Below are 27,621 nucleotides of genomic sequence, written 5' to 3'. Positions count from 1 at the left end.
TCAAAACTATGAATGAACACATGTGGAGTTATGTACTTAACAAAAAAAGGTGAAATAACTGAAAACATGTTTTATATTCTAGTTTCTTCAAAATATCCACCCTTTTGCTCTGATTACTGCTTTGAACACTCTTGGCATTCTCTCGATGAGCTTCAAGAGGTCGTCACCTGAAATGCTTTTCCAACAGTCTTGAAGGAGTTCTCAGAGGTGTTTAGCACTTGTTGGCCACTTTGCCTTCACTCTGCGGTCCAGCTCATCCCAAACCATCTCGACTGGGTTCAGGTCCGGTGACTGTGGAGGCCAGGTCTCCACTTTTTGTTAAGTACGTAACTCCACATGTGTTCATTCATAGTTTTGATGCCTTCAGTGAGAATCTACCAACGTAAATGGTCATGAAAATAAAGAAAACACATTGAATGAGAAAGTGTGTCCAAACTTTTGCCCTGTATAAATATAAATATATACACACACACACATGCACACGCACACACACACACACACACACACACACACACACACACACACACACACAGGGCAAACATTTGGAACGCACTTTCTCATTCAATGTGTTTTCTTGTGTTAAATGTATTATCTGTGTGTGTGTGTGTATATATATGTGTATATAGTTAACCTACATTCTAAAAATGATCCATATGCATAGGTGCATTTTTACTGGTTAATGAAAGCACTAATGCTCAATACATGTGTCATATTAACATTCAGTACAGGGGAAAAAAACGGCACATACACGCTTGATCAGCAGTACAATCTCTTCAGTTCATTGTCACTCTGTGTCTCTAACGACGAGTACAATATATTTTATTGAAAGAGTTCACAAGAGCCCTTAACCATAGCTCTCCAGGCGGCATACAGCCACCCACCCACCGCTAATGAGGCGGCAAAGCTGCTCGCTGCCCTCCGATTGGAAAGCCATTTTCTCCTTTTACCGCTTTCGGTAAAAGCGCTTCACTTTCCCGCCAGCTCCATGCACTTCTGCTCAGGGCTTCTGAAGGACAGGATATGGATTTTGGTGAATCAGCGAGCGAATGACTGTGAATTTAAAATAGACACTATTAAAGGGCAGGCGGTGGAAAACCCTAAAAGCTGGAAACCTAAACATCCACTGAACGTTTTATTCGCTTGATGGCTTCATGTCTCTCATGGGAGTATATAGAGCTCTCAACACAGCACATAGCCCACTACCCATCACCTTTTTATGAGACTTTTCTCAAAACAGTGTAGATGAAAAACATGAATTCTGCACATGTAGTTAAGTCTGTAGTGGTGATTGCCCTCCTCCCGCCCCCCCTCTCCAAATTATAAACTCTGTTTCACATGCTGCGGCATGGGAGTCCCAGGCCTGCGCTACAAATTAGAGGACAGGAGCACTTGTGATGATCGTGGGAGAAGTTTCCATCATGGAGGCACATGGAGATGATGACGTCGTGCTGCGGAACGTGGAAGAACTGAATGACGCTCTGATGCAGGCCCCTCTCTTTTGACTTCCACAGGATTTTATGAGACCATGTCGACACCTGATTACTTCCAGCCACGCTGTAAAATGGGTTTATATGAAACCATAAGAAATTGTTTGTTTTGGAGGTGTGAGGAGTGTCTTGCTTGAGGGCCTGGTCACTTTAGTACATGGCAAAGCAGAGCTTTGGCTTCATTTCTGCTTCAGTGCTGACTTCTGAAACAAGAATCCAATGGGAGAGAATGTAACCTTGAGTTACTCGGTAGGACACTTAAGCTCTTCTTTCTTTATGAGGCTCCCAGTTAACTCTAATGAGTGTCATGGGCTTAAGGAGCTGCAACATGGAATTCTGTTTCACCAAAACTGGATTTGAAAGTACTTTCAGAGCATTTAGAAAGTATTCACATTCCATCACTTCTTACACACTTTGTTTAATCAAAATTGATTAAATTCATTTTCCCCTCAGAATTCAACGCACAACACCCCATAATGACAATGTGAAAAAAGTATTTTTGAATATGATGTCACAAGCTTGACACACCTATCTTTTGCGAGTTTGGCCCATTCCTCTTTGCAGCACCTCTTCAAGCTCCAGAGATCAGGGGTCAGTCAGATTCAAGTCTGAGCTCTGGCTGGGCCACTCAAGGACATTTACATTGTCCTTAATCCACTCATTTGATATCTTGGCTATGTGTCAAGGTCATAATCCTGCTGAAAGATGAACCATCGCCCCAACCTTCCAGAGTTCAAGTGTGCTCTGGAGCAGGTTTTTTGAAGTCATCTTTCCCTCTATCCTGACTAGTCTTCCAGATCCTGCAGCTGAAAAACATCCCACAGCATGATGCTGCCACCACCATTCTTCACTGTAGGGATGGTATTAGCCTGGTGATGAGTGGGGCCTGGTTTCCTCCAAACTTGACGCCTGGCATTCATACCAAAGGGTTCAAGCCTTGTCTCATTAGGCCAGAGAATTTTGTGTCTTATGGTCTGAGAGTCCTTCAGGTTTCTTTTTACGAAGGAGTAGCTTCCATCCAGATATACAACTTGGCTTCTCTACCATTCAGGCCTGATTGGTGGATTGCTGCAGAGATGGTTGTCCTTCTAGAAGGTTCTCCTCTATCCACAGAGGACCTCTGGAGCATCAGGTTCTTGGTCACCTCCCTGACTGAGGCCCTTCTCCCCAATCACTCAGTTTGGGTGGCCAACCAGCTCTAGGAAGAGTCCTTGTGGTTTTGAACTTCATCCCCTTATGGAAGCTGGTGGCCATTGTGCTCATTGGGACCTTCAAAAAAGAAGAACATTTTTTGTAACCTTCCCCTGATTTGTGCCTGGAGACAATCCTGTGTCGGAGGTCTACAGACAAGTCCTTTGACTTCATGCTTGGTTTGTGCTCTGACATGCACTGTTAACTGGGGGACCCTATATAGAAGGTGTGTGCCTTTCCAAATCAGGTCCAACCAACTGTTTCCAACTGACTCCAATTAAGATGCAGAAACATCTCAAGGATGATCAGAGGAAACAGGAGGCACCTGAGCTCAATTTTAAGTTTCATGGGAAAGGCTGTGAATACTTATGTACATGTACTTTCTCCGTTTTTTTCATTTTAACATATTAGTGTGTGTTTGTGTGTGGAGGGGAATAGTTTTAAGGTAGTTACTGTGCCACAGAAAAGAATGGTAAACTTTAATCATTAAAAAATGTCACTTGGATGAATGAAAATGTAACAATGTTTAATGCCAAATGGCAATCATAGGATATAAATGTGACAGGTGCTAAGAGGTCAGAAAACTTGAACTTCATGGCATTCACAAGAACACATTACGAACACATAGCAGTGTATTGCAGGTGGAATGGACTGCCTTACTGAGATATACAACTTGGCTGTGTTTAAATCCTATCTTCCTAATTTGTTACCCATTTCTGTGTTCAGGAAACACTTATCGTCATCATCCCCAAGTTGACACATGGCCACACAGATTATGTCACTAGTTTTATTTTTGTAGTCACGCATTAAAATCCCAGCTTTTCTGTAACATTTCTTCCTTGACCCTGTCCCCTAATGCACTCTTGACCTGACCCAGTGTGCCTAAAATTGGATGCAGGATACCATGACACATCAGTCATCAGGCTCAGATTTATTTTTGCATTTAGACCAGTGATTTTTTGCCAGAACTTTCTATTTTTTATTATCCATATGATATAAAATAACCGAGCGATGTGAAAGAACAAGAAAATTTAATAAAATACTAACAGACTGAAGAAGTAATGCTGACATATGCTCACACGGTCCCCAGAACCTCAGAAACCAGTCCAGCAAGGGAACCACACAATTCTCATGTTTTCAAATGGTCAATTTCAAATTTTAGCCAATTAGTTTGCATATAATTTAGCATTTAGAATGGCATGGCAATGGCACAGAAGGCCTACATTCAACTTCTAAACCAATAAAGAAGTCAGTGACATAATATGGAAACAGTGATTCTATTCAGGGATTCATCGCCCACATTACATTCTGCATGCTGTGCAAAACTCACACGTATAAAACAAATTCTTTGTGGTTATGGTGGAAAAAAAGGTTGGATAGAAATGAGACCAACAGAATATAGCTCCCCCTCGTTTTGCGTTCATATTTTCCACTGTGTCAACACGTGGGGAGACTGTGTCAGAACCGTGTTCAAACTCATCATACGCTCTTGAAAACGTCTCACTATAAATCAGTCTTGGTTAGTGTCATATCTTTTACAACGAGTGAAACATCAGTCATGCACCTTTTGGTGAATAATGCCTGTGACTAATTATTCAGACATGACAGCTACACGCTATTGCAGAGCAGTATGTGTCACGTACGTTTTTTTTTTTTAATGCAGTGCTTGACGCTGTATTTATATTCGTGTAACAAACTGCTTCGACACACCACATGTTCACGTTCCCTACATCATCCAAGCAGACTAGAAGTCTAGAAAAACAGGTCAACTCACTGAAATTCGTCTTCTGAGGGCCAGCCAGGTACTGCTGATATTTGGGAGCTGTTCAACAAGGGGGTCTGGACCTCAGCAAAAAAAAAAAAAAAGGGGAAGAACGTAACATATTATCTGTCAGAGGTGACCAATCTCTCTGGCAATCGCAGGCATCCATTACTGCGACCAAAGTCATTTAGAGTGTCAACACTGCGGCCAAGTAGCTGAGCGTGGCATGTTTATCAGAAACCAACTCCTGTGTGCCAAGCCTGCAGAGACTCAGCTGACTTCCCTGATGGATGCTGCTTATTGCAAGCTTATATTACTCTGTAGTTGTGGCCGCGTACTCAAACTACAACAGCACGACGCCGGCGGGTGCTGAGCAGGATAAAAAACACTCTTTGCTGTTTACTTTCTTTAATCGGATTTCTTTTTTCCAGAGGATGTAGGAGCTCACAAGTAGTATGTCAGCAATACTCAATCAAAGGCTTACGCTACAGTGACATCTGCTGTTCACAGATTGTTATTAAACTATTTTGATGTTTTTACTCTGCCTAAAGCTATCACGTGTTTTATTATCTACAAAATAAATATAAAACATTTAAACATGTATGATATATTATATCATATATTTCATTACGTGAAACAATTCCTGTGCAAAAGTCGCGAATCTGCGGACCGGAAGTATATGCGCGCTCCACCACAGCGTAGTCTGTCTCACACGTGAAATACTAAAATACAAGCACACACCAGCCCGACGACTTTCCTAACTTTATATATTTTTTACCCAGCAGTCATGTCGTCGTTTAGAAAAGCTTTAAAATCCCGTCAGCGCGACCACAAAGAGAGATCTCAGGTAAAAAAAAAGAATATTCACTGATTGCTGTTTTGAGTCACTGAAAGAAGCTAACTTGCTACTGCGTTAGCACAACAGACGAGAGTTCAATTTAATCCAGCACGCTACGTTCTGAATATAATTTTTTCTTTCTCTATGTTTAGCTTGGTTTTCGAAAACATTTGGGTCTGCTGGAGAAGAAAAAAGACTACAAACTTCGTGCAGAGTAAGTGTGACTTGCATATTTGTCTTTTTCTTTGGTTTTGTCCTGACCATCCTTATAAATAACAATAACACTTGTGTTGTTTGTCATCTAGTGATTACCATAAGAAGCAGAACACCCTGGCAGCTTTGCGCAGGAATGCCTTGGACAAGAACCCAAATGAGTTCTACTTTAAAATGGTCAACTCTCAGCTGAAGGTTAGTTGTCTGCGTGGTTCAGCGTTATATATGTGTGTGTTGTATGGTCAGGGGTTTCAGGGTTGTGAACAACTTGACCGTAGGCCTGCGAATCGCACCCAAACAGCAGCCTGTTTCAGACATCTAAAATCAGACAAAAGCATTGTGGCCAGGACCTGAGGCCATTAGGATGCTGAACCAGGATATGCCCCACACATGGCCGGTTCTAGAAAGGCACGTGGTGGCAATGGAGGTGGGAAATGGGTGGGGTGGGTGGGGTGCTCTGGTGTACTGTTTTTGTCATGTAACTCGATTGCACTTTGCCAGGCCTCTACCCAAAGACCTGTCCAAAGGCTGAAGGCTGATCAAACCCCCTGAACATAAGGTGGTAATCTCCCAGGGGGAAAAACAGAACATATAGATATGCACACTGCGCAAAAAATAAAAGGGAACAAAAAAACAAGACATCCTAGATATGAATTAATTAAATGTTCTTATTACTTTGTTCATTACATAGTGGAATGTGTTGACAACAAAATCACACAAATTATCAATGGAAATTAAATTGATCAACCCATGGAGGTCTGGATTTGGTGTCACTCAAAATTAATGTGGGGGATAAAAAACACTACAGGCAGATCCAACTTTGATGTAATGTCCTTAAAACAAGTTCAAAGGCAGCTCCACATGCCTGTATGAGCTCCCTACAACGCCTGGACATGCTACTGATGACCTGGCAGATGGTCTCCTGAAGGATCTCCTCCCAGACTTGGACTAAAGCATTTGCCAACTCCTGTACCATCTGTGGTGCAACATGCTGTTGGTGGATGGAGCGAGACATGAAGTCCCAGATGTGATCCATTGGATTAAGGTTTAGGGAGCGGGCAGGTCAGTCCATTGCATCAATGCCTTCATCTTGCAGGACACACTCTAGCCATATGAGGTCAAGCATTGTCTTGCATTAGGAAGAACCCAGTTCCAACTGCACCAGCATATGGTTCTACAAGGGGTCTGAGGATCCTGCTTTCATCTGTGAAGAGCACAGGAATTTGCAAATCTTTGTGTTCTCTGGCAAATGCCAAGCATGCTGCACAGTGTTGCACCCTCACCTGTGGACGTCGGGCCTTCATACCACCCTCATGAAGTCTGTTTCTGACCGTTGGAGGGTATTTTGTCGGGCTTTGGTAGAGCTTCTCCTGTTCCTCCTTGCACAAAGGTGGAGGTAGCGTCCTGCTGCTTGGTGGTTGCCCTCCTACGTCCTCCTCCATGTTTCCTGATGTATGGCCTCCTGGTAGCCTCTCCATGCTCTGGACACTACGCTGACAGATACAGCACCCCCAGCAAACCTTCTTGCCACAGCTCGCATTGATGTGGCATCCTGGATAAGCTGCACTACCTGAGCCACTAGTGTGGGTTGTAGACTCTGTCTCATGCTACCTCTAGAGTGAAAGCACCACCAGCATTCAAAAGTGACCAAAACATCACCTAGAAAGCAGAGGAACTGTGAAGTGGTCTGTGGTCACCACATGCAGTGTTTTGAGCAGTGTATTTGCTTGCATTTTAACTTTTTGTTTCTATTTTACGTATTCTTATAACTTAGCCTAAATCGAGTGGTTCAGAAACATTTAACTGCATATTGTACTGCTATAATTATGCACATGACATACAAATCTTGAATATGTTATTTAATATCGCTTTTTTCAGTTTATGTTTGATCTCTTGCCCTGACCCTGGTGTGATTTTTGTTACAGGATGGGGTTCATGTGGAAAAGCCCAAGGAGGAGGTGATGACTGAGGAACAGAAGAAGTTGATGAGAACTCAGGATATAAACTATGTGGAGATGAAGAGGGTCTCAGAGGCCAAGGTAAGCTTGCTCTGCTAAATGTTTTAAATCTGAAGAGGAGCTGCAGATTATCACCTCTGTGTTAGATGTGGCTTTTTAGTTACTGGTTAGCATAACAAAATTATTTTCCATAGAAAATAGAACGTTTGAAGGGTGAACTTCATCTCCTGGATGCTCTGGGGAAGCAGCGAAACAAACATACATTTTTTGTTGACACAAAGAAAAATGGTAAGTTGACTTGCGACATGCATATTACATATCTCAATTCTTTTTATTAGACTACACTAAACCAGACTGGTGGATTGTGTGTTTTTGTAACAGTGAAGGAGTTTGACCTGGCTAAACATCTGAACATTGTGCCTGAACTGGTGGACCGAGTCTATAACAGACCCACTGTGGAGACCCTAGAGAAGAAAAGCATCCAGGGGGTTGTAGATCCACAAAGTGTAATGGTACGTTTGTTGTTCATTTCTGGGTTTAAATGACCTCATGCAGTTCCCTCTTGTATTTGGACGTCTAATTAACGACAGATCAACTTATTGGTTATGTCAGCATGATGTCATCCCAGTCGTCAACTTTGCATTTTATGACACCATCTTCAGCTGAGAAAAAAATCTCTGCTGTGGTTGGGTGAGATAATCCATGCTGCTCAGGTCCCTGAGAAAAAAAAAAACGGAGAACCAATAGAAACAATGCATCAAAGCGGGTTAACCACACCTTCTTTTTTTTTTATTATCCCACAACACAAGCATTTACAGTTACAGCATTTATCAGACGTCCTTATCCAGAGCGACTTACAATCAGTTGTTACAGGGACAGTCACTCAGGGTTAAAGTGTCTTGCTCAGGGACAATGGTAGTAAGAACCTGGGTCTTCTGGTTCATAGGCTAGTGTGTTACCCACTAGGCTACTACCACCCTGTGCATTTGGTTAAAAGATTTGGTTAAACAATTTTTTGTTTTTTTTCTAATCTGTGATAATGGGATATTTGACCCATTCCTGGCTACTCATGATTCAAAATATATTCATGAAACTTGCACCTCTTCATCTGAGGCCAAATTAATTTTCTCCTTTCCTCTTTCACTCCCACTCCTCCTTTATCACTCTCTTCTCATATATCAACAGTGATCATACTTTCAGCTCCCAACCACCACAAATATCACTTATTCACCAAATTCATCTTCTCAATCTTCTCATCCCCCTATCCTCCACTCCCATTTACACTTTTTCATTTTACAGAACAGTGGTCATACTTACAGCTTTCCAACCACAAAGAATATTAATAATTCGGGATGCACCAATACCACTTTTTTGGAGAATGAGTACGAGTACTTGCACTTGCATTTCAGTACTCACCGATACTGATACAGAGTACTTAATAAATGATTAACCCCTCAAACAGACGCCGCTCAAACAGACATTTCTCAGACCATGGTATCGGTCCCTGGTATCGGGGTGCTTTTAATGAGTACGAGTATCAATGCTAATAACGGTATTGGTGCACCCCTATTAATAATCCTAAAATGTTGTGGCCATAACAGCATGCTTATATGCTAACATGTCCCAAATTTCACCCGATGCATCTTGGCCCTGCTCAATGACAGATGCTGACATTAAAGAAAGTGAAGTGATTGTCACTTGTGATGCACAGCAGCATACCCATCACCCTGTGTGAGCAGTGGGCAGCCATGACAGGCGGATCAAGATTCGAACCGGCAACCTTCTGATTATGGGGCCGCTTCCTTAACCGCTGTGCCGCCATAGCATTCTAATATGCAAAATTTGTGACATTTCCCTTATCTTTCTTCCTTTCATCTTTAACTTCTTTTTTTGATCTCCAAGCCTTTTTTTCTAGTTTATGAGTGTCTCTCTCCCTTTAACAGAAACTGGCCAAACAGCGAAAACTGCAGTACGAGACTCTCTCACAACGTATCGACAGGGAGAAGAAGATGTATGTGATAAGTCAGAAGATACAGATGCGGAAAGACCTACAGGTGTGTGTGTGACATCAGCGCACTGTATTCTACCTAATGAACGGTTTACACATTGACTTCTAGGTTAATTTCCCAAATAATGTCTCAACAGTATGTCTGTGTAGCATTTATTTAATTACTAGAACAATCAACCATCGTGGAGAAGTTTCGAGTTGATCTGAAGCATGGTGTTCAAGCTGATTTGAAATATTACAGATTTTCCTTCACTCGTTTCCTTCTTGTTCAGGATAAAACCAGGAAAGTGAAGGTGAAAAAGGAGACCCCGGGTGCTGCCGCCATCTACAAATTTGATGCCAAGAGGAAACGTTGAAGATGTGTTTGGGGAAAATCTTGTCTTTCAAAAAGTTGAGTCTCCTCATGTACATATTTAATAGAAGCAAATGATTCCTAAACTGTATTGTTTGTGAAATAAATATTTTTATTTGGTTTGAAAAAGATAAAGCATTGATGTCTTATTATAAATTATGGTGCGTAATGTCAGCAGCGGGACAAACATCCTGCAACTTGTCATGTGATTTTTATTAATGTCAATAGATGGCAGTAAATCCTTTCTCCGTCTATCTAACCAAATTTTGAAGATTGAATGGATTCCTTTAAAAACCATTACATCAATCTTTTTATTTTAACGTAGGTTAACGGAGTAGTGTAATATGTAGTAGTAAACTCTTTGTTAAGCAGTACTTGCCTCCATAGTCCACCTACGCTCGCTAAACAATTTTCAGGACTTAGGAAGAAATACTGTTGATGATTTTGAATGACAGTAATTGAAATTTAGCTTTTTTGTATTCATAGTTAAGACGCGTGGAACCTTATTCCATGTTATTTTATGTATTTTGAATATTTTACATCTTACTCTTTATTAAGGCTGTAAAACTCAAGTGTAGCATCTACACACACACACACACACACACACACACACAGTGATATTTAGCAGGTCGCAGCATGGCATATCGATTCTGACCTTCTTTGTTTACACTGCTTTCCTGGCGACAGGACGACAGACTTTAACACACCACCACCCACCCCTCCTCACTGTGCGTCATGCGGCCACAGCGGCGCGTGTGCGTCACCAAGCTCCACGTCCAGCCGATGAGGGATGGGGCAGGGTTGGGGGGGGGCTCCGCTAGCTGCGCATGCAGTATCACCATCTCTCCGAGCGGCACACAGACGTCTCACTGTTCAGCCTGGAGCTGACCTTTTATTCATCACCAGGAAGGCCCTTAGGGGGGGGTTGGCAGGAGGGGGTGTTGTTGGGTGCTGGGGTGAAGTGTGACCCGCAGATTCTCCTGATACGCGTCGGCATTCCGTCTCACTGTTCCGGCCTTGGCTACTTTTTTTTTTTTTTTTTATTGTGGACTGTGTCTTCCGGAGGTTGGTTAAGGGTGCTGGTGTTAGACGCAGCTGCAGGGTACGCGGCCATGACTAGAGCCCAGTGTTCAGGCCTGCCGGGGTCAGAGGGCAGTGCTGTCCAACACAAGAAGGACCTGTTTGACTTTTTTTTTTCATTCATTTCCTGTTCTTCAAAGAATATGTTCAACTATTGCAAACACGTTCCCCACTCCTTATTATAACACAGCAATTAGTGCATTTACTACATAATCTAATGGTGACTTTATATAAGCGTTGGAGATCATGGATCAAACATGTTCCAAACATATTCCATCATAAACATATTCCCCACTCCTTATTATAACATAGCAATTAGTGCTTTTACCACATAATCAAATCAAATGTAGGAGTGCAATGGCTGTGCCTGTACACCTTGACTAGTGCATTTCATTCTAGATGAAAGGCCAGGTTCAGTTCTGAGCCACTTCACTATTATTGAGTTGTCCCTCTGTCTCATCTTGAAGATGTGTTCCGTGGACTTAGCTCACGTCGAGAGCACCTGCAACCTCAGGGCTTCTCCGTCTACCTGCTCCGCCCCTGCCCAGCCTCAAAAGTGCCTTTCATCGGAGAGGTTAAGGACGATGCTAATCGATCCACCAATTACTGAAGGGGAAGAGGGCGAGGGAGCTGAGGCCTGGGGTAGCAGTTAGGAAGAGGAGGAGGATCATTCTCCGCTCACCTTCTCAAGTGCTCCTCCTTTGACTTCAGTCTGGTGTCACTTTGCTTTTGAAGTGGTGGATGGCGGAGGGTGAGTCTCTGTGTGGGGGGTTTGTGGGCGGTGAGAGGGTTTGTTTCTGTGCCAGGGGGAAGATCTCTGAAGGAAAATCTTTACAGGCCTGTGTGTGTGTGTGTGTGTGTGTGTGTGTCTGAAAGAACATATGTGTGTGTGTGTGTGAGAGAGAGAGAAAGTGAGAGAGGTAGGATCACAGAAACCTCTTTAAATTGCCACTAATGAGGCGTGTGGCGGGGTGGAAAGAGGCACTCGAATTGATTAAATTTGCATGGGAGTCTAAATCATAGCGCAGAGCCAAAAGAACACACCCCTCCCTTATACCCACCGTCATGTCAGAGCCGCAGGGGGTGGGCCGCGGGTGTGTATGTGTTTGGGGGGGAGGGGCCGTTGCCTGGCACCCATCTGCGCCGGTACCACTCCCGGCCCATCAGTCTTGCTGGTGGCAGCGCAGCCTCTGGGACGTGTTCATTACGCCTTAACTACCGGATCTGTCCCTGTCTGTCTGCCGTCTCACCGCGCAGTGGTGTCTGTCTCAGCCCGGGCTTCCTAGACACTCAGCTGACCCCACGTTTCTTTCGCTCCTTTTCTCGCACATACTTACTCACACGCTTTGAATGCAAGGAGCCACAACCATGGATTGCTCAGCCAAAATGTTTGGTGATTTGAGTTTAAATATAATCCATGATGGTTTTATTAATGTATTTACTTTATGGACCAGAATACCCCATTCTTAAAAAAAAAAAACCCACTGAGAAAACATTAAAAATACTTTACCGATTCACAGATTCACAGCAGATTCACTTCGTCCTTTCCAGCAGGTTTTGGCAAAAACTCACATAGAAAGTGAGCGTCTGGTGTCTGAATAATGTTTCTACAGACTATTCAGAACACGTCTGCATTGTTTTCTGGTAAACTGGAATTTGGAGCTCGAATGTTCCACTTCTTCCCTGTGTTGTGTATGTGTGTAGTGTTGGCAGTGATAGCCTAGCAGGTAAGGAAGCAGACCTGTAACTGGGAATCTTGAGGCGCCAAAGTGGCACTGAGGTCCCCTTGATCGAGGTACCATCCCCACACACTGCTCACCAAGGTGATGGGTTCAATGCAGAGACATTTCAGTGTACTCTCTTAATTTCCCTTTCACTTCTCCTCCATGTTCTCCTCTCTCTCCTCTTGTTGTGTTCGGCCTCTTGTTCTGTCCTGTAGTGTGTATTTGTGTACTTCTTCCTGGTCTCCTCACCATTTGTGTACTTCTTCCTGGTCTCCAACCATCCTCTGCTACTTTACTCTTTGGGGCAGTGGTGGCCTAGCGGTGAAGGAAGCGGCCCCGTAATCAGAAGGTTGCCGGTTCGAATCCCGATCTGCCAAGGTGCCACTGAGGTGCCACTGAGCAAAGCACCGTCCCCACACACTGCTCCCCGGGCGCCTGTCATGGCTGCCCACTGCTCACTCAGGGTGATGGGTTAAATGCAGAGGACAAATTTCACTGTGTGCACCGTGTGCTGTGCTGCTGTGTATCATGTGACAATCACTTCATTTATTTTTTTTATTTATTTTTATGTTCTCCTCTCTCTCCTCTTGTCGTGTTTGGCCTCTTGTTCTCTCCTGTTGTGTGAATTTGTGTACTTCTTCCTGGTCTTCTCACCATGTTCTCCTCTCTCTCCTCTTGTTCGGCCTCTTGTTCTGTCCTGTAGTGTGTATTTGTGTACTTCTTCCTGGTCTCCTCACCATGTTCTTCTCTCTCTCCTCTTGTCGTGTTCGGCCTCTTGTTCTGTCCTGTAGTGTGTATTTGTGTACTTCTTCCTGGTCTTCTCACCATGTTCTTCTCTCTCTCCTCTTGTCGTGTTCGGCCTCTTGTTCTCTCCTGTTGTGTGAATTTGTGTACTTCTTCCTGGTCTTCTCACCATGTTCTCCTCTCTCTCCTCTTGTTCGGCCTCTTGTTCTGTCCTGTAGTGTGTATTTGTGTACTTCTTCCTGGTCTCCTCACCATGTTCTTCTCTCTCTCCTCTTGTCGTGTTCGACCTCTTGTTCTGTCCTGTAGTGTGTATTTGTGTACTTCTTCCTGGTCTTCTCACCATGTTCTTCTCTCTCTCCTCTTGTAGTGTTCGGCCTCTTGTTCTAGCCTGTTGTATGTATGTGTGTACTCCTTCCTGGTCTTCTCACCATGTTCTCCTCTCTCTCCTCCTCTCGCATGTCTCGCGTTCGGCCTCTTGTTCTCTCCTGTTGTATGTATGTGTGTACTCCTTCCTGGTCTCCTCACCATGTTCTCCTCTCTCTCCTCCTCTCGCGTGTCTCGCGTTCGGCCTCTTATTCTGTCCTGTGTGATTAGAGTAATCAGGACTCAGTGTTAATCAGAGAGTGTGTTCCTCAGTGTCCTGATGAGAGGATGAGGCTGATTGTAATGCGACGTCTATCTAGTCCTCCCTCAACACACACCCCCACACACACAATGTCCCCCCATACACCTCCCTGAACTTCCCGTGCTCTTCCTGCATATGGGGACAGAGGAAAGCAGGACCTGCCCCCCAGCTGGGGAGGGGTATGGGGCCGGGGACGTATGGTTTATGGTTTCTTGTCAGAGGTGCGACCACTATATAGAGAAAACACTCTCTCCCCCCTCGCTCTCTCTCTCTCTCTTTTATGAGGAGTCCAAGCTCTGATGCTATTATGCCTGCCTCATCAACCAAGTCCCTACAAGCATTGATACAAATTAATTAACCTAATTAGAGCGTGTGATTGCGGGTGTGATTGTGGGGGGGTTGGTTGGGTGGATGGGGGGTTCAGCGCTGGCAGTCAGGGCGGCCGCCACTAATGATCCTGGGAGGTGCGGGAGAAGAGCCAAGACATCAGAGCATGTGCCACTGCTAATGAGAACGTCCCAACTACGTCCTGCTTTCTTCTCCCAATGTCTCCTCCGTTCCTCTGCTCTTCTTCTCACTCTTCTTCTGTCACAGGTTTTGCTCCTTTATTCTCGTCATTCAGCACTGTGTGCCTACATGTGTCCTGATGAAATTCTGCAAGTGGGTGTGGTCCTCGCTGTTTCTCACTCTTCTTCTTTTTGGACAGACTGCGTCTTTTGCGCGCCTGTGTTCCTTCACGCTCTCCCTGGTGGGTTGAGCTGGTTTCCCTGTCCTCTGTGGTTCGTGGAGCTCCTGCTCCTACCATCCTCCCCTCCTGCAGTTTACAGCACAGGGCTGTGTACTGGGCCCACTGGGTACCGCCATGCTTATCTTCAATCTCCAAGTGTTCTTTGCAAGAAGCCTTCACGCCTCCTCATATGCACACACTCACACCCCCGATAACATCCTCTCTCCAAGTACAATGGGTACGCACGCAGACACCACACACAGTATCTCTGTTCACACACACACTCTGTAGACGAGCAATATTTAAATTTCTTTCTATTTGTATTGGAAACAGAACAAAGATATTCTGGAGAGCGCGGCAGAGTGCATTTTCTTGCCTGGATCAGCACTTCTGATGTTTCTAATGAGTTGGTGGGGTAGGAGTGTGAGCGCTCCCTCGCTCGTTCACTGGCGGAAAAAAAAAAAAAAAAACTCTGCGCTGCTGCCGCCTCAGTTGGACCGTGAGCCGCTGTCCTCACAACTGTCCATGGAGGTCTGTTCACTCCTTCCTGCATCAGGCTCACGGACGGGCTCATGGACGGGGCCCGGAACAAGAAATACATATTAACAGAAATCACAATTTGCCAATAATCGGAAAACAAAATATATTGCTAACTTGAGCTCAAGCAGGCAAAAGTCCTTTAACATGATGCAATAATTGCAATTTACAAATTTATAACATGAACTAAACTATCAAATGCTACTGTTTGGACGTGCCAGTCCGTGCCAGTCCGTGCCAGTGTGAGGATCTTCCTGCTGGGTTCTGTAGGAAATTTGGAGTGTAGATTATCAGCAGCTTCATGTCCACTGATAACAGCTGTGTAATGTTAAAATTACAGTCTGACGGCACCTCCTGCAGTCAGGAACAGGGCGCTAATTTTACAGTCCATCCATCAACGTGTCATTGTGTTATGAGCAGGATTATGTATGAGGACGGGGGGAAATGTAAAACACGCGCTGTGATCTATACGCGTGTACAAGGCCGGCTGAATCTAACCTAAATACTGGATTTATATGAATGTCGGAAAAAATAAGGACAAAGGTTTTTTTTTTTTTTTTTTAGATTCTGCTGTGATAAAATTGTGCGCAAAGCCTGTATGTAGGAATGAGATTTAATTGGAGGGGCTAAAGAAGAATGCACATCAATGGAGCAACACAATGGAAATGAATGGAAATGCGGTGAATGGCATGAAAGCTGTGCAACTTGAAAGAGGTGTTTGTAGTTACAGGGTCATTTGTAGATAATGTACAATGATTGTAAGTAATAGAAATGCGATGTGTACATGACAGTCGTACATTTATGAGTGTACCGATCATAAACCTGGCAATACTTCTGGATGGGCGCCAAAAGTAATAGATACAATGCAGATATCACATTACTACTGTTTCTTAAAAGTCAGGTTTGTCCTCCAACTCTTGATTATCTGTGCGTGAGCAAGAGAAAGAGGTGAATGTTAGCATTAGCACCGATTTGCCGGGGTCCCTGCCTGGTGGAGTCTGGCCTGGTGATAAGCGCCGTGCTGTCCGGGGAAGGTAAACTCGCCACTTAAGAATTCTTCTCTCATTTGGCGGTCACGCCTTCGCTTTAATTACGCCGACAAACGATAGCTCTGCAATGAGCCGATGTTATCGGTGGGCCGCCGACACGCCGCTCTGCATGAAGGCAGACACGGGGGCCGAGATCAGGCTCAGACCTGTGTGTGTGTGTGTGTGTGTGTGTGTGTGTGTGTGTATGGCTCCCGCTTTGCACAGCCAAACAGCTGTAGAGCGCGGCAGCTTCTATCAGATATTTATAAGAGGCTCATGAATATGTATGCATGGAGAGATGGGACTGATGTTTGTCCTCTAAGAGGGATGAAAGGAGAAAGCGCTCTCTTCCCAGAAGGGCCCAGCCAGGGCCGTTTCTGAAGGGGGGTGGGAGGACGGGGGGTGTTTGTGTGAGTGTGAATGTGTGTGTGTGCGTGTGTGTTAAGGAAATCAATCAATCTCATCCGATCGATCTATCTACAACAGAAACTTTCATTCAGTTTACATTTGCATTCACCACTTTGGCTGACACACTCGGCTGACATTCACAATTGTACAACATTTCAGAATATTTTCATTTTCATTTTGTTATTTTAATATGAACTTTGTTATAATGCTGTGTCAAAACAATGAAACAATGCAGCAATAAAAAATGCAATTGAAAGATGCAGGAGTAAATTTGGATTTTCACAACATTATCAACAGCATACGGCAGCCATTCCATGCCCCTTCAACATAATAAGATGCTGATTGGATGATCAGCTCAACCAAATCTCACATAACAAGAAACTTTCATCCTGTTTTTCTGTTAAATCCTGTTGAAGTGTTATTATGAGGGTCAGCAGTTTGCCTAGCAGGCAAGGAAATGGGCCCGTAATCAGAAGGTTGGTGGTTTGAATCCTGAACTGCCAAGGTGCCACTGAGCAAAGCACCGTCCCAAATGCTGCTCCCTGGTTGCCTTTCATGGCTGCCCACTGCTCACTAAAGTGATGGGTTAAAAGCGTTTCTTTTTGTGCACCACATTTTTACATATATTTTTTATTTATTTTTTTATCAAACAAAATAACAACCATGGTACAACCATGGTACAACTTTTTCCAGAGCTGCAAATCATATGTTTATTTGACTCTATTTTTGCTAACTGACTAGATTTTTGACCATTTTGGTTCTCCCGTAAAGCTGGCAAAATGTTCTCCATGGTTCTCATCGCAAGAAAAGAAAAAAGGCACAACTCTGCACTGAAAGACACTGTTTTAGTTAACATGGTCAAGTTTTCTAAAAAGCCCTTCTTACTCCAAGCCCTGTAAATGGAGACATTGGCAAGGACAATTTAATGGCTCCAGTATTTATAGGGACAGGATGAAGAGGCCTGATGATTTCATAACCGCTGCAGAACGAGTGGTGAGACAAGCAGGTCGCTGCTTCAGTTGAAGGCCTGCCAGGGTTATGGCGGGCTGCTGGGCAAACAGGCGAGCCTGTTCTCTTCCGCCCAATCGTGGCCTCGTCTATTATGATTAATTGCAGGGAGTTGAGCTAGCAAAGCTTGCATTAGGAGGCCAGCAATTAGCATAACTGGGAGATTTTAATATGGTTAATAGGCTGGCATGACCTTGGCCGTTCACTCTGCAGGTACATATTGTGCCGGAGCCGAACCTTGCTGCGTGGCCAGATTTATTCCCGTGATGACGCAGAATTCAGCCAGCCTGATTGATGAACAATTTCTGGAGTGTGTCTGTATGGCATAATGGGACATGCTTGCATGTGTGCGCATGCACTTGTATGAGCGGAGGCGGCCAATAAAACGACCCTCCCACCCCTACGAGGATAAAAAACACATTTGTTCAGTTTTTTTCAGATGAAAAAAAGAAAAAATGAATGGCAATTCATAGCTCAGTAACCTTTGGAAGCACCTTTGTTCTGAGTGCGGTGGCGTAGGAGCGGCGAGGGTTAGGCCCCCGATGGACGTCAGCGTGGGTGAAAGTGCCCGCAAGCGAGGAGGGACAGAATCCCAAAAATGTGCTCTACTGAGACAGGAGGGTTAACATTTTGGTTTTCGATTCCTTTGTGGAGTGGACAAATGATGCCCAAAGCTGGACAATAATGTTTTTATGGGACTCTAAATGGTGCGCTGAAGCACTCCATTGTGGGTGCCTAATGGGCAGCACGTGGCCAGCCTTGAACTACACTAGCCCCGTGGCACGACCCCAAAGGACTGCGTCCGGGCAAGAAGGGCCGAGAGCGTCTCCCTGCCCAACAACCGAGCACTTTGTTCCAGAGGGACCAGAGCCACTCGGAGAATACATTACCTAGAGGGCACAGTGGCAGTGGAGATTATGCCAGGACAGGCCCAAACACACAGACAAGAGACTGGGAAGTGAGTATTATGGTTTTAGGTGTTTCAGGGGACCAAATGTCCTCATAAGACTAAGAGCAATAGTCCCTATTTTGCTGGTCCCTACAAGGAAAAAGAACAAACACAAACTAAAAGAGGCAAAAGAGGTGGGGTTCAGTTTAGGGGAATGTTTAAATCTGTAGGCTTTTCACCTAAAGATGTACAAAGGGTTAAATCTTGTTTAAATAGAAGTAGTGCCTCTCTTATAATACATATATCGTTCATTTTGGTCAGAGAGAGACACAGCGAGAGTGAGATAATGTTTTTCTCTCTTCACAGCAGTACGCCAACTGTTGGGGACCTAACCGAACAAAGCTCCGGCAAACAAGACGTGCTCTTTTACTCTCTCGTTCTCATTCACACAGAGCCTGACAGTCTTCCACTTCTTGTTCTGTCTCTTCTCTGACTTTGTGTCTCCCTGCCCCACACTGCAACAGGCACTGTGCACTTGAAAACGATCTCCCTTGAGTCTTCTCAAATCTGCTTCAATTGGACGCATGCTGCATAGAATAAAACATAAATGTTACTTATTTTAGCGAAATTCATGCAAAAGCTACCCTGAGATGACAGGACGTCTCAGTGGTCAGTGACCAAATTCCAAACCTGAAATGGACATCTTGCGGTTGCTATTCTTCTCCATGCAAGGTTTTCCCTTTGTTTTCATTAGTTTGTCATTGAAAGGGACCTTTTAGACCCACAAGTACAGATCAGTTTCATCTGTTTGTCTCTGAGTCAGGGGTGTTATCTGTCTGATTATTATACGTTGTCATATTCAGATGTATTCAGATATCGTTCTTCATCTTCATGCGCTTATCTTACAGGCAGTAGGTATACCAGACAGCAGAGCAGATATTAAAATAAGAGACGCAATCGCTTTTTGCGATGAGTCTTAAATGAGCAAATACAAAGAGTAGATGACCTGTTATTCTGACAGCAGCTGAATTAGTTTCCCAGGATTCATCATCCTGCTGAACCTTTCCTGTCTGAATGAAGTCATCCATGAGTTCACCGCACAAAGTCCTGGAGCAAGTGGCCTAATCGCTTCCATTTGAGGGCTAGTAGCTGCTCTGTTGTGTTGGATTGGAGAATTGTGTGTGTACACTGGAGATTTGCTGACCCACCGAGGTGAGGAGACAGCGTTTTTGTTCTGCTGCGTCATTGGGATTTGTTCCGAGTGCAAGGCAAAATTTATTCATCTGACTTTCTAATGATCAATGTTAGCTGATTTTAAGAAAGCCCTGAAAACATTAGGAATCATGAAAAATGTTAAAAATACCTTGGCTTTTACTTTTTTTATTAGCCCCTGGTGCCTTATATACATATGTTATATATTTGTGTCTATAATCATTTTATTGTCATCAGGGAATTATTGTGGCAAATTTGTTATGTTGTTGTTGTTATGTTGCGAATGAATTATTTTCTTTACTGAGAAATGCGGAGGTCTAATTGTTTCACTTTGTCATACGTAAAGTCCACACATGCTGTACTCAATCCAATGCAATTATTCAATTCATGCAAACCTCCAAATAAATAGGCAAAATTCAGCAAATGGTACCGGACCATTTCGGTGTCAGTACTGAACTATTGAGCGGTGGCGTATTGATGATCTTCCTTATTTAAAAGTATAATTTAAGCAGAATGCTTAAAGTCAATGATTAAAACTCAACTATTAAATTGTGTTATTGTTAGACTGGTTACCGACAGGGACAGCAGGTATGGTAGATGCGAACGTAGAACCAGAGAACAGTGTGTTGTATTTTGGTTTAATTAATCATTCATTCAATCATTCATAATTTCTACTCCCAGGTTGCCTACCCCCAACAATGCTAGATTGCAGTGCGACACATATTGACATATGGCCATTGACACACATTTTCCTCTCCTCTTTTCTGAGCTCGCATGACAGGAGAGGTTTGCCCATGAGAATGGGACGGGGACGGGTCCCGGTGAAGCTCTTTAACCTCCCGTGAGTGATGCCATATGTCCACCGTTAACGAGCCTCACGCCACTGTGCAGAGAATCAATGGATCAATCATAAAATTATCGCCTGTCATTAATCAGCCCATGGCTCTGGTTTTGTGCTACTTTCCCACGCATTTTGAGGAACAGGCTGAACCCCGAATCTTCAGACAGTACATCCATTTCATCCAACTTTAAATAAAATAATAATAAAACAAAGACCTATGTCAAACTGAGCAGGGAACAAAGCTGGATTTGGCACACTCGCTGGGGTGTAAGACCAAAGAGAGGCAGATCACAGGTGGAACACCATCGCCATCTTCAAGCGTTCTTCATCTCCCCTCTCCCACAAGCTCGGTCATAAAAAATCCATTATCAGACCTTATGATTTACTGGCTCCTCTGCGGGGCCTGCCGCAGTAATGAAGCCCAGAGAGGAAGCGCCGAAAGAGCTCACGGATGAGCCCATCACCGCCGAAAATGTCGCATGGGACGCGAGCAGGAGCTGTATGCAGAGAGGCAAGCGATGGGGGGGGTAATGAAAAGCCACAGTGACAGGGAGAGACGGAGAAAGGCGAAGAAAGAGAAGCCTTTGTCTAACGTCTGCACGCTCAGCTCCTGTCGTCGTCCATCTTGAATTCCGTCTATTGAGACAGCGGCCGCGCGTAGGCCAGCCCTCCGACGCGTTTCCCTGTCGAGTGCACAACGGCCGCCATTCATTACCACATCTGTAACACACACACACACACACACACACACTCACACTATCTGGTTCGCCTCTGTGGACCAAACCCCCCCGACCAGATGCTGTGATAGCATAACAAGCTAAAGGCCATCAGAATTTGCTGTTGTCTGCGCCCGCACATACACGTCACGCGTCGCTGTGAGCGGGGGCCCGGGGGGGCGGAGGGGTTACCGTCCACTGATGGGGGTGTCACAGGCCAGGGGTGTGTCTGGTGTTAAGGTTTCGGGGTCTCTGACCCATGGCATTCCTATCTCGCCCCACTTGCCGTTGTGACGTGGGTGGCCTTTGTGACCCCTGAGTGCCCATTGGTGCCCATTGTCCCGGAGGGGCCACTATCAGATCCCTTTATCTGTGCTGAAGTTGTGAGAGTTAGAGTGTTCTGCGCCGCGGCTGCACTGCTCTGCTAGCTTCTACAATTCCCAGATTCTCTGGACCAAAATCTGTGTTGTCCTGTGTGGAGAAATAAACAAATCCTTGTAAACTGGGACAGCAGCCCAGTCACTGGCCTGACTGGGGAACACAGAACAGACACTTTGGACCGGACACAGCAGCGTGGATTTCTGAGCCAACACTGAGTAGGAGCAATGGTCAATGTTATTGTAAGTGATAATGCCATGCACTTGTTTTCTTGTTGTCCAGCAATCGACACATACATATTTAATAAAGCCAGGACATGGGGACAATTGGATCTTTGTCATGGTCCAGCCCTCTCTTGCATTCTGAGCCAGTGGGTCTGATTCGGTGGCTCTGAGTGGCCTGTTTTCTATGGAGTTGACGACAAATGCATTTCAGTCTCGGAAGTGTTCAGCGTTCAGCGTTCAGATCATTCCTGATGGCTCTGCTTGGGCTTTGCTGTCATCTGAAATGACGGAAACATACACACACACAGACACACAATGAACGTTCCCATCTGTTGATGGATAGAGGTGTAGGCTGTGAGCAGCGTGTGTGGGGTGAACGACCGCCGCCTGTGTGATGTGGCTGGACATCGACAGAGGTGTCAGCAGGTGAGTGATAGCACTGCCTCCTCAGGACAGAGGGAAGGAAAGGTAAGGGGCATGAGACGCCATGATGGATGAGTCCCTGGGTGGGAAGATTTCTCTTTCTACTGGTGTCTCTTGCTCGCTGTAGAGTTGAGCATCGCTGTGAACGATTCCACACTTTTGAAGACCTTGATTTCGAGCTTTAACCCTACATCTGACCATTCACAGAATCAAAAAATCTTCTACAATTGTCTTCCTGACATGCACACAGATTCCTGACCTCGTCCAGTAAGCCCAGTGCATTATTCATGATATTAGAGGTAAATAATTCTGGGTGGTCCACCAAAACATTTCTGTTAAAATTGATTTATAAGCCTAATAATTCTGTACGGCGACTCCACAGTTTCAAATCCTATATTCAACATAGAAACAAAATACATTATAACAGTACATAATGTTAATCATGATATTTAACCTGTTGCATTTAAATGGTTAATATTCAGTAAGGTAGAGCTGCTGTAGATTTTTATTATTTCTTGTGAAGCCAATGAGCCATGACGAGTGACTCAGTTCTCCTAAAACGTATGTGAACTGCTGCACTAATGATTTTCATATCAATGCAATTTAATCAGCAAGTTAACTCGCAATAATGCAAGTTAGCCAGCTATCTCCCACAGTCATAAATGGGCATAAATGTCATTTTTTTCATGCACTGGTGTGTTCATCGTGCCATATTCTGGGACAGACCTGCTGAAGGTCTGAGGAACCATCGAGAGCATCCTGTCCAGCTGCATCACTGTGTGGTTTGGAGCCTGCAATGCGTCCTGTCAAAAAACTCTCCAACGCATAGTAAGAGCAGCTGAGAGAATCATCGGTGTCCCTCTCCCCTCCCTCCCAGACATCTACAGCACACGCCTCAACAAAAAAGCCCTCTGCATAGCAGCTGATCCCACCCACCCAATGCAAACCTTCTTCAGCCTGCTGCCATCAGGGAGGAGACTGCGGAGTCTCCAGGCCAGGACCAGCAGACTGAAGGACAGCTTCACCCATCAGGCGGTCAGGAAACTCAACTCCCTCCCGGCTCTGCCCCCACTCCCCTCACTCCCCTCTTCTGCTCCACAAACTTTTTGAACTCTAAATCACACAAACTGACCATGCACCAGTCACTCTGTGCAGCTCTGGTCTGCCATCTACCTCACTTTCACTTCGTCACTTTAAACTAAAAACTCTGTTGCACTATTGGTTTTTGCACTCTCCTGATGTTGCACTCTCCACCAGTGCCCTTATTTGTACATGGTGTTTTTAAAATTGTATATTGTGCCTTTCTTTTTAAATTGTATTTATACTCTGTATTCGTTACTGTTACTGTTTTTGTATTTAATGTTATTCTTATGGGTCAGAGAGTAACGTAATTTCAATTCTCTGCATGTCCTGTACATGTGGCAGAATTGACAATAAAGTTGACTTGACTTGACTTGAACAAGATACAATGGTTTACAACTGGGCTTTTCAACTCATTCAACTCATTAAGGGATGAGGTCTTCCAACCCTCCTTTACCTGTGAGTCAGGAATGAGGACTCAACTAAAAGAAACCAACTAACTGAGAAAACTGAAAGCAGCTCCTGGATTTGGATCTGAGTTGAGAAACTGGGTTTAGAATTTGTCTGCATGCTTAACCCTGTTATTATATGTTTTTTCAATGATTTGATTTCACCAAAGTCCCTATTTCCCCATTTCCTCCCAGTTTTAGTCCAGTCTCTCTCTCACTCTGTTCTCTCTCTCTGTCCCCGTTCTCTCTTTCTTTTCCAGATTTAAAGGCCTCCCGGCTTGGCCACCTACTCGTTTGAGAGACTCCAGTCCCTTATTTACCCTTAAAGGCAGAAGCCAGCACCCCAGAGGGGACCTCAGTGTAACCTGCCTGCCTTCTTATCTTAACCTTCAAACAGGGCGAGGAACAGGAGGGAGAGAGAGGACGAGAGAAAGAGTCAATGCAGCGCAGACAAAGGCCAGTGTGAAAGAGCATAAGACTCTCACAAGGCCAGGCAGTTAATTGATGGCTGGAGGGATTTAGAGAGAGAGAGAGAGAGATATGAAAGGCATCAGACGCCCTCTTTTAAGTCCCCTCAAACACACAAGCATGGATCTAAAGCAAGTGGTATTTACAATTTATCAATTCTGCGAGTCAAGTGTATAAAGATCTACACACAAACACACATTTTAAGAAATAAATTGAATAAATTTCCTCATTTTCTGTTCATCATTGAAACCATTTTCTTTTCCCGATTGAATTATAAAGAAGACCCTCTCTTCCTTTCCCAAACACACACACAAATACTGTACTGATGCATGCGAATGAAAGTGCCAATTGGTGAGCACAGGTACCCACATATTAATGGCCTATGAGGAAAGCCTTTAATTTCGGAGGTCAAGTGGAGCAGGTAGGTGCCAAACCCATCCTACTCCCTATTCCCCATCCTGGTACAAGAGAGTGTCTGAAGGTGTGAGGCCTGCGTGGAGGTCTCTGCATGAATACCTGATAAAATCCTGCTATAAAACCATTCTATCTTTTCATGTCAGTGGCATGGTGTCATACTCATTCATGTCATTGATTACATGCCATTGATTAGTTCCTTTCATATTTACCTCTATAATTTACGCAATGACATGGTGGGTAATTGGGGTGACACAGGGGATCCTGCTTGGGATAAGGACCCCTCGCTAATGCTCCATTTGAGACAGAGAAAGACTGACAGGAGAGAACGGCGAAGCTTCCCACTCAGGGACTCATCCATCACTGGGCCTACAGGGGTGCAACATGGTGTAGAAGAGAGGTTTTGGAGTCCTGGTTTTGTTGCTATCTGGCATGGAATGTTTGCTACTTGTGGATTTCTTCCCAGTGTCCTAAGACAGATATTTTAGGTGGATTTGGAGGTGCCGTGAGTGTGTGTGTGTGTGTGGGTGTTTCCATGTGATAGACATCCTCAGCGGGGCGCCCTGAACTGGATAAGAAAATATATGGACTGGTGGCGTGATTTCTGCACTCTTCTCTGCCTCCACCCAGGGCTGTGGGTGAGAATCTGGGTAGTCGTACAGGCCAGTGTCTAACTGTCTTCCTTTTAGTCTGTCAGACAAAGCTCCTGTCATGTTAGCACTGCTTCCACATCCCCCTGTCCTGTCCTGTCCTGTCTGTGTGTGAGTGTGAGAGACACTGCTGGACTCCCTTTTACAACCAGGCAACAGCAGCAGGTGCGCTGTGGGCAGTGGGCTTTGAAAGACATAAGGGGTAGGCAGCGAAGTGTATCCTCTCCTTCTCTCCCACACACACACGCACACACTGTGGCTTGACATCTGGACGATGTGCAGGATGGTCCGTAGGAGGCCAAGCATCTTTTAGCCTTTTGAAAAAAAAGAGACAGTTCTTTCATTTGTCCTTAAAAAAAGCAGCAAGCCATACAGGATGAAGCGGCAGTCACCTATGTCTTTCTGAATCTGGAACCACTCCCAGCTTCTCAGAACCTCTCTAACGCTCGCGAGCGCACGCGCGTTCTGTTGAATTTCTGGCTGGTCAGCACTTTAACTGTCCCGTTTGAAGCGGCGGCGTTTGAGGATTTGTTTTATGATAAATGGAGGACAGTACACTGCCCTGGGAGTTTCAGGCCTTAATCAAACTTCAGTGCCAATCTTCCCATCCCTCTGAAAGGCGAACTTTCAGAAACTTTCCCCCCACCGCCGAATTAAGATGCCGCTCCTCGTCTCGACCTGAAACGAGGAGGTTAGTAACAGACAGGAAGTATCACAGCGCCACAGAGACAGAGGGGGAAAGAGAGAGGGGATGCGCCTCCTGACCTTTGTCTTATTTAAAAATCAAAGGAGTCGGCGCTGGGCTGCTGAAGACCCGGGGTGCACCAGGGAGTGTCAGGGCGACCCCTGACCCCTTGGTGTATGGGTGTGTGGGGGTGGAAAATCCACGGGGCTGTGGCCCTGAATGTCAGACCCCTGGGCAGCCGACTTTCCCTGCCCCGGTAATGATTTATGGGCCAGGGGTGCCATCGATGTGTGCTCAGCCCTGGGGAGAGCCTAAATGGTAGTTTTGACACCACTGAAAGCTGAGGTTAAAGGTGATCAATAACAAGGCTTAACATACTGAACTGGGGGAGGGGAGCCAGAATAGGGCTGCAGTTTCTTTTTTTTTCCCCTTTTTTTTTTAATTGGACCCCTCATTAATTGCGTCTTTGTGTCTCATCTCTTCTTCTCTTCTGCGCTGGCGAGTTCAGTGCAGCGGCGAGCGAGGGGGGTTTTGTTAACTCAAGCTCTGGGCTGACTCCTGAAAATCAGCTTCTAGTTTCCTATGCACATAATTCATAATTATTATTATTATTACAGGCAATAACATCTGCACAGCGAATGCACATTACAGACACATCTGTTATTTCTTTATTTCACTTCACTCAGGAGTCAGGTAGTTCCAGTCCAGTTATCTGATTGGACCATTGCTAAATATCAGCATCTGAGGCATTTAAACATGTGTTAAGCAAGACATTAAATTCAACACTGTAATAACATAAACAGCATCAGGATAAAATCTTGTTTATTATTATGTTGTTAAATGTCTTCACCAAACCAATGATATTACAGGAGCATGGCTAGTGTGTTCTGTATTCTATTAAATAGATCGAAACAGTTCGGTTAAGGATTTGACAGTTGCAGCATAGGCCTGCATATGCCGTGTCATTTTGATATTTGAGTTCATATTCTTAATAAGTTGCAGGTCAATTTGATCCCTTTTCACGTCTGAGTTTTATAAAATAATGATTTTGTTTTACCTGAAATTGCTTGATGTTCCTCATTTACTGATCCAAACCTGTACAAAAATGTTGAAAGACTAAAGTCTGTACAGATTTCGTTCATTGTGAAATGGGTCTTTTTGACTAAAATTGAAACGAGTGTAATGAGTGTAATGTGATAACTTGGAAGCTTGTTCAAAGTTAGATATGTGCAAGTGATGCCAGGCCTGTCCACCTCAACAAGACTGTACAGCTACTGCTGCTTTTGTGTAAAGGGCACGAGAGGATTTTGAAAACCTTCCACCCTTCCTGAAAATAGTTGCAGCTCAAGAGCATGCAAATATGTTTCTGAAGTATTCTAGATAGTTCGACTGATTGATTTGTCTCTGTGACGTCACCGTCCTTTTCATCCCCAACCCACCTGCTCCCCGCTGCCAGCCGCTGGGCTCCACGTCTGCTGCAGTGCTGTTTTCCATCTGCAAGC

The 27,621-nt window shown here is 44.6% G+C and overlaps 1 protein-coding gene across 1 annotated transcript; it reads left to right on the top strand.

Annotated features, from left to right (window-relative positions):
- Window positions 1-5,142: 5,142 nt before the first annotated feature.
- Window positions 5,143-9,940, top strand: utp11 (UTP11 small subunit processome component). The gene is made up of 8 exons (XM_028981254.1): window positions 5,143-5,287; window positions 5,431-5,492; window positions 5,584-5,686; window positions 7,417-7,530; window positions 7,644-7,737; window positions 7,831-7,961; window positions 9,393-9,503; window positions 9,730-9,940. The coding sequence occupies exons 1-8, from the start codon at window positions 5,228-5,230 to the stop codon at window positions 9,811-9,813; spliced, it is 759 nt and encodes a 252-aa protein (XP_028837087.1). The 5' UTR covers window positions 5,143-5,227; the 3' UTR covers window positions 9,814-9,940.
- The last annotated feature ends 17,681 nt before the right edge of the window (window positions 9,941-27,621 follow it).

This window comes from Denticeps clupeoides, chromosome 5 (genome assembly GCF_900700375.1).
Source record: "Denticeps clupeoides chromosome 5, fDenClu1.1, whole genome shotgun sequence".
Taxonomy (NCBI): Eukaryota; Metazoa; Chordata; class Actinopteri; order Clupeiformes; family Denticipitidae; genus Denticeps; species Denticeps clupeoides.
This window is presented reverse-complemented; position numbering and strand designations above follow the sequence as displayed.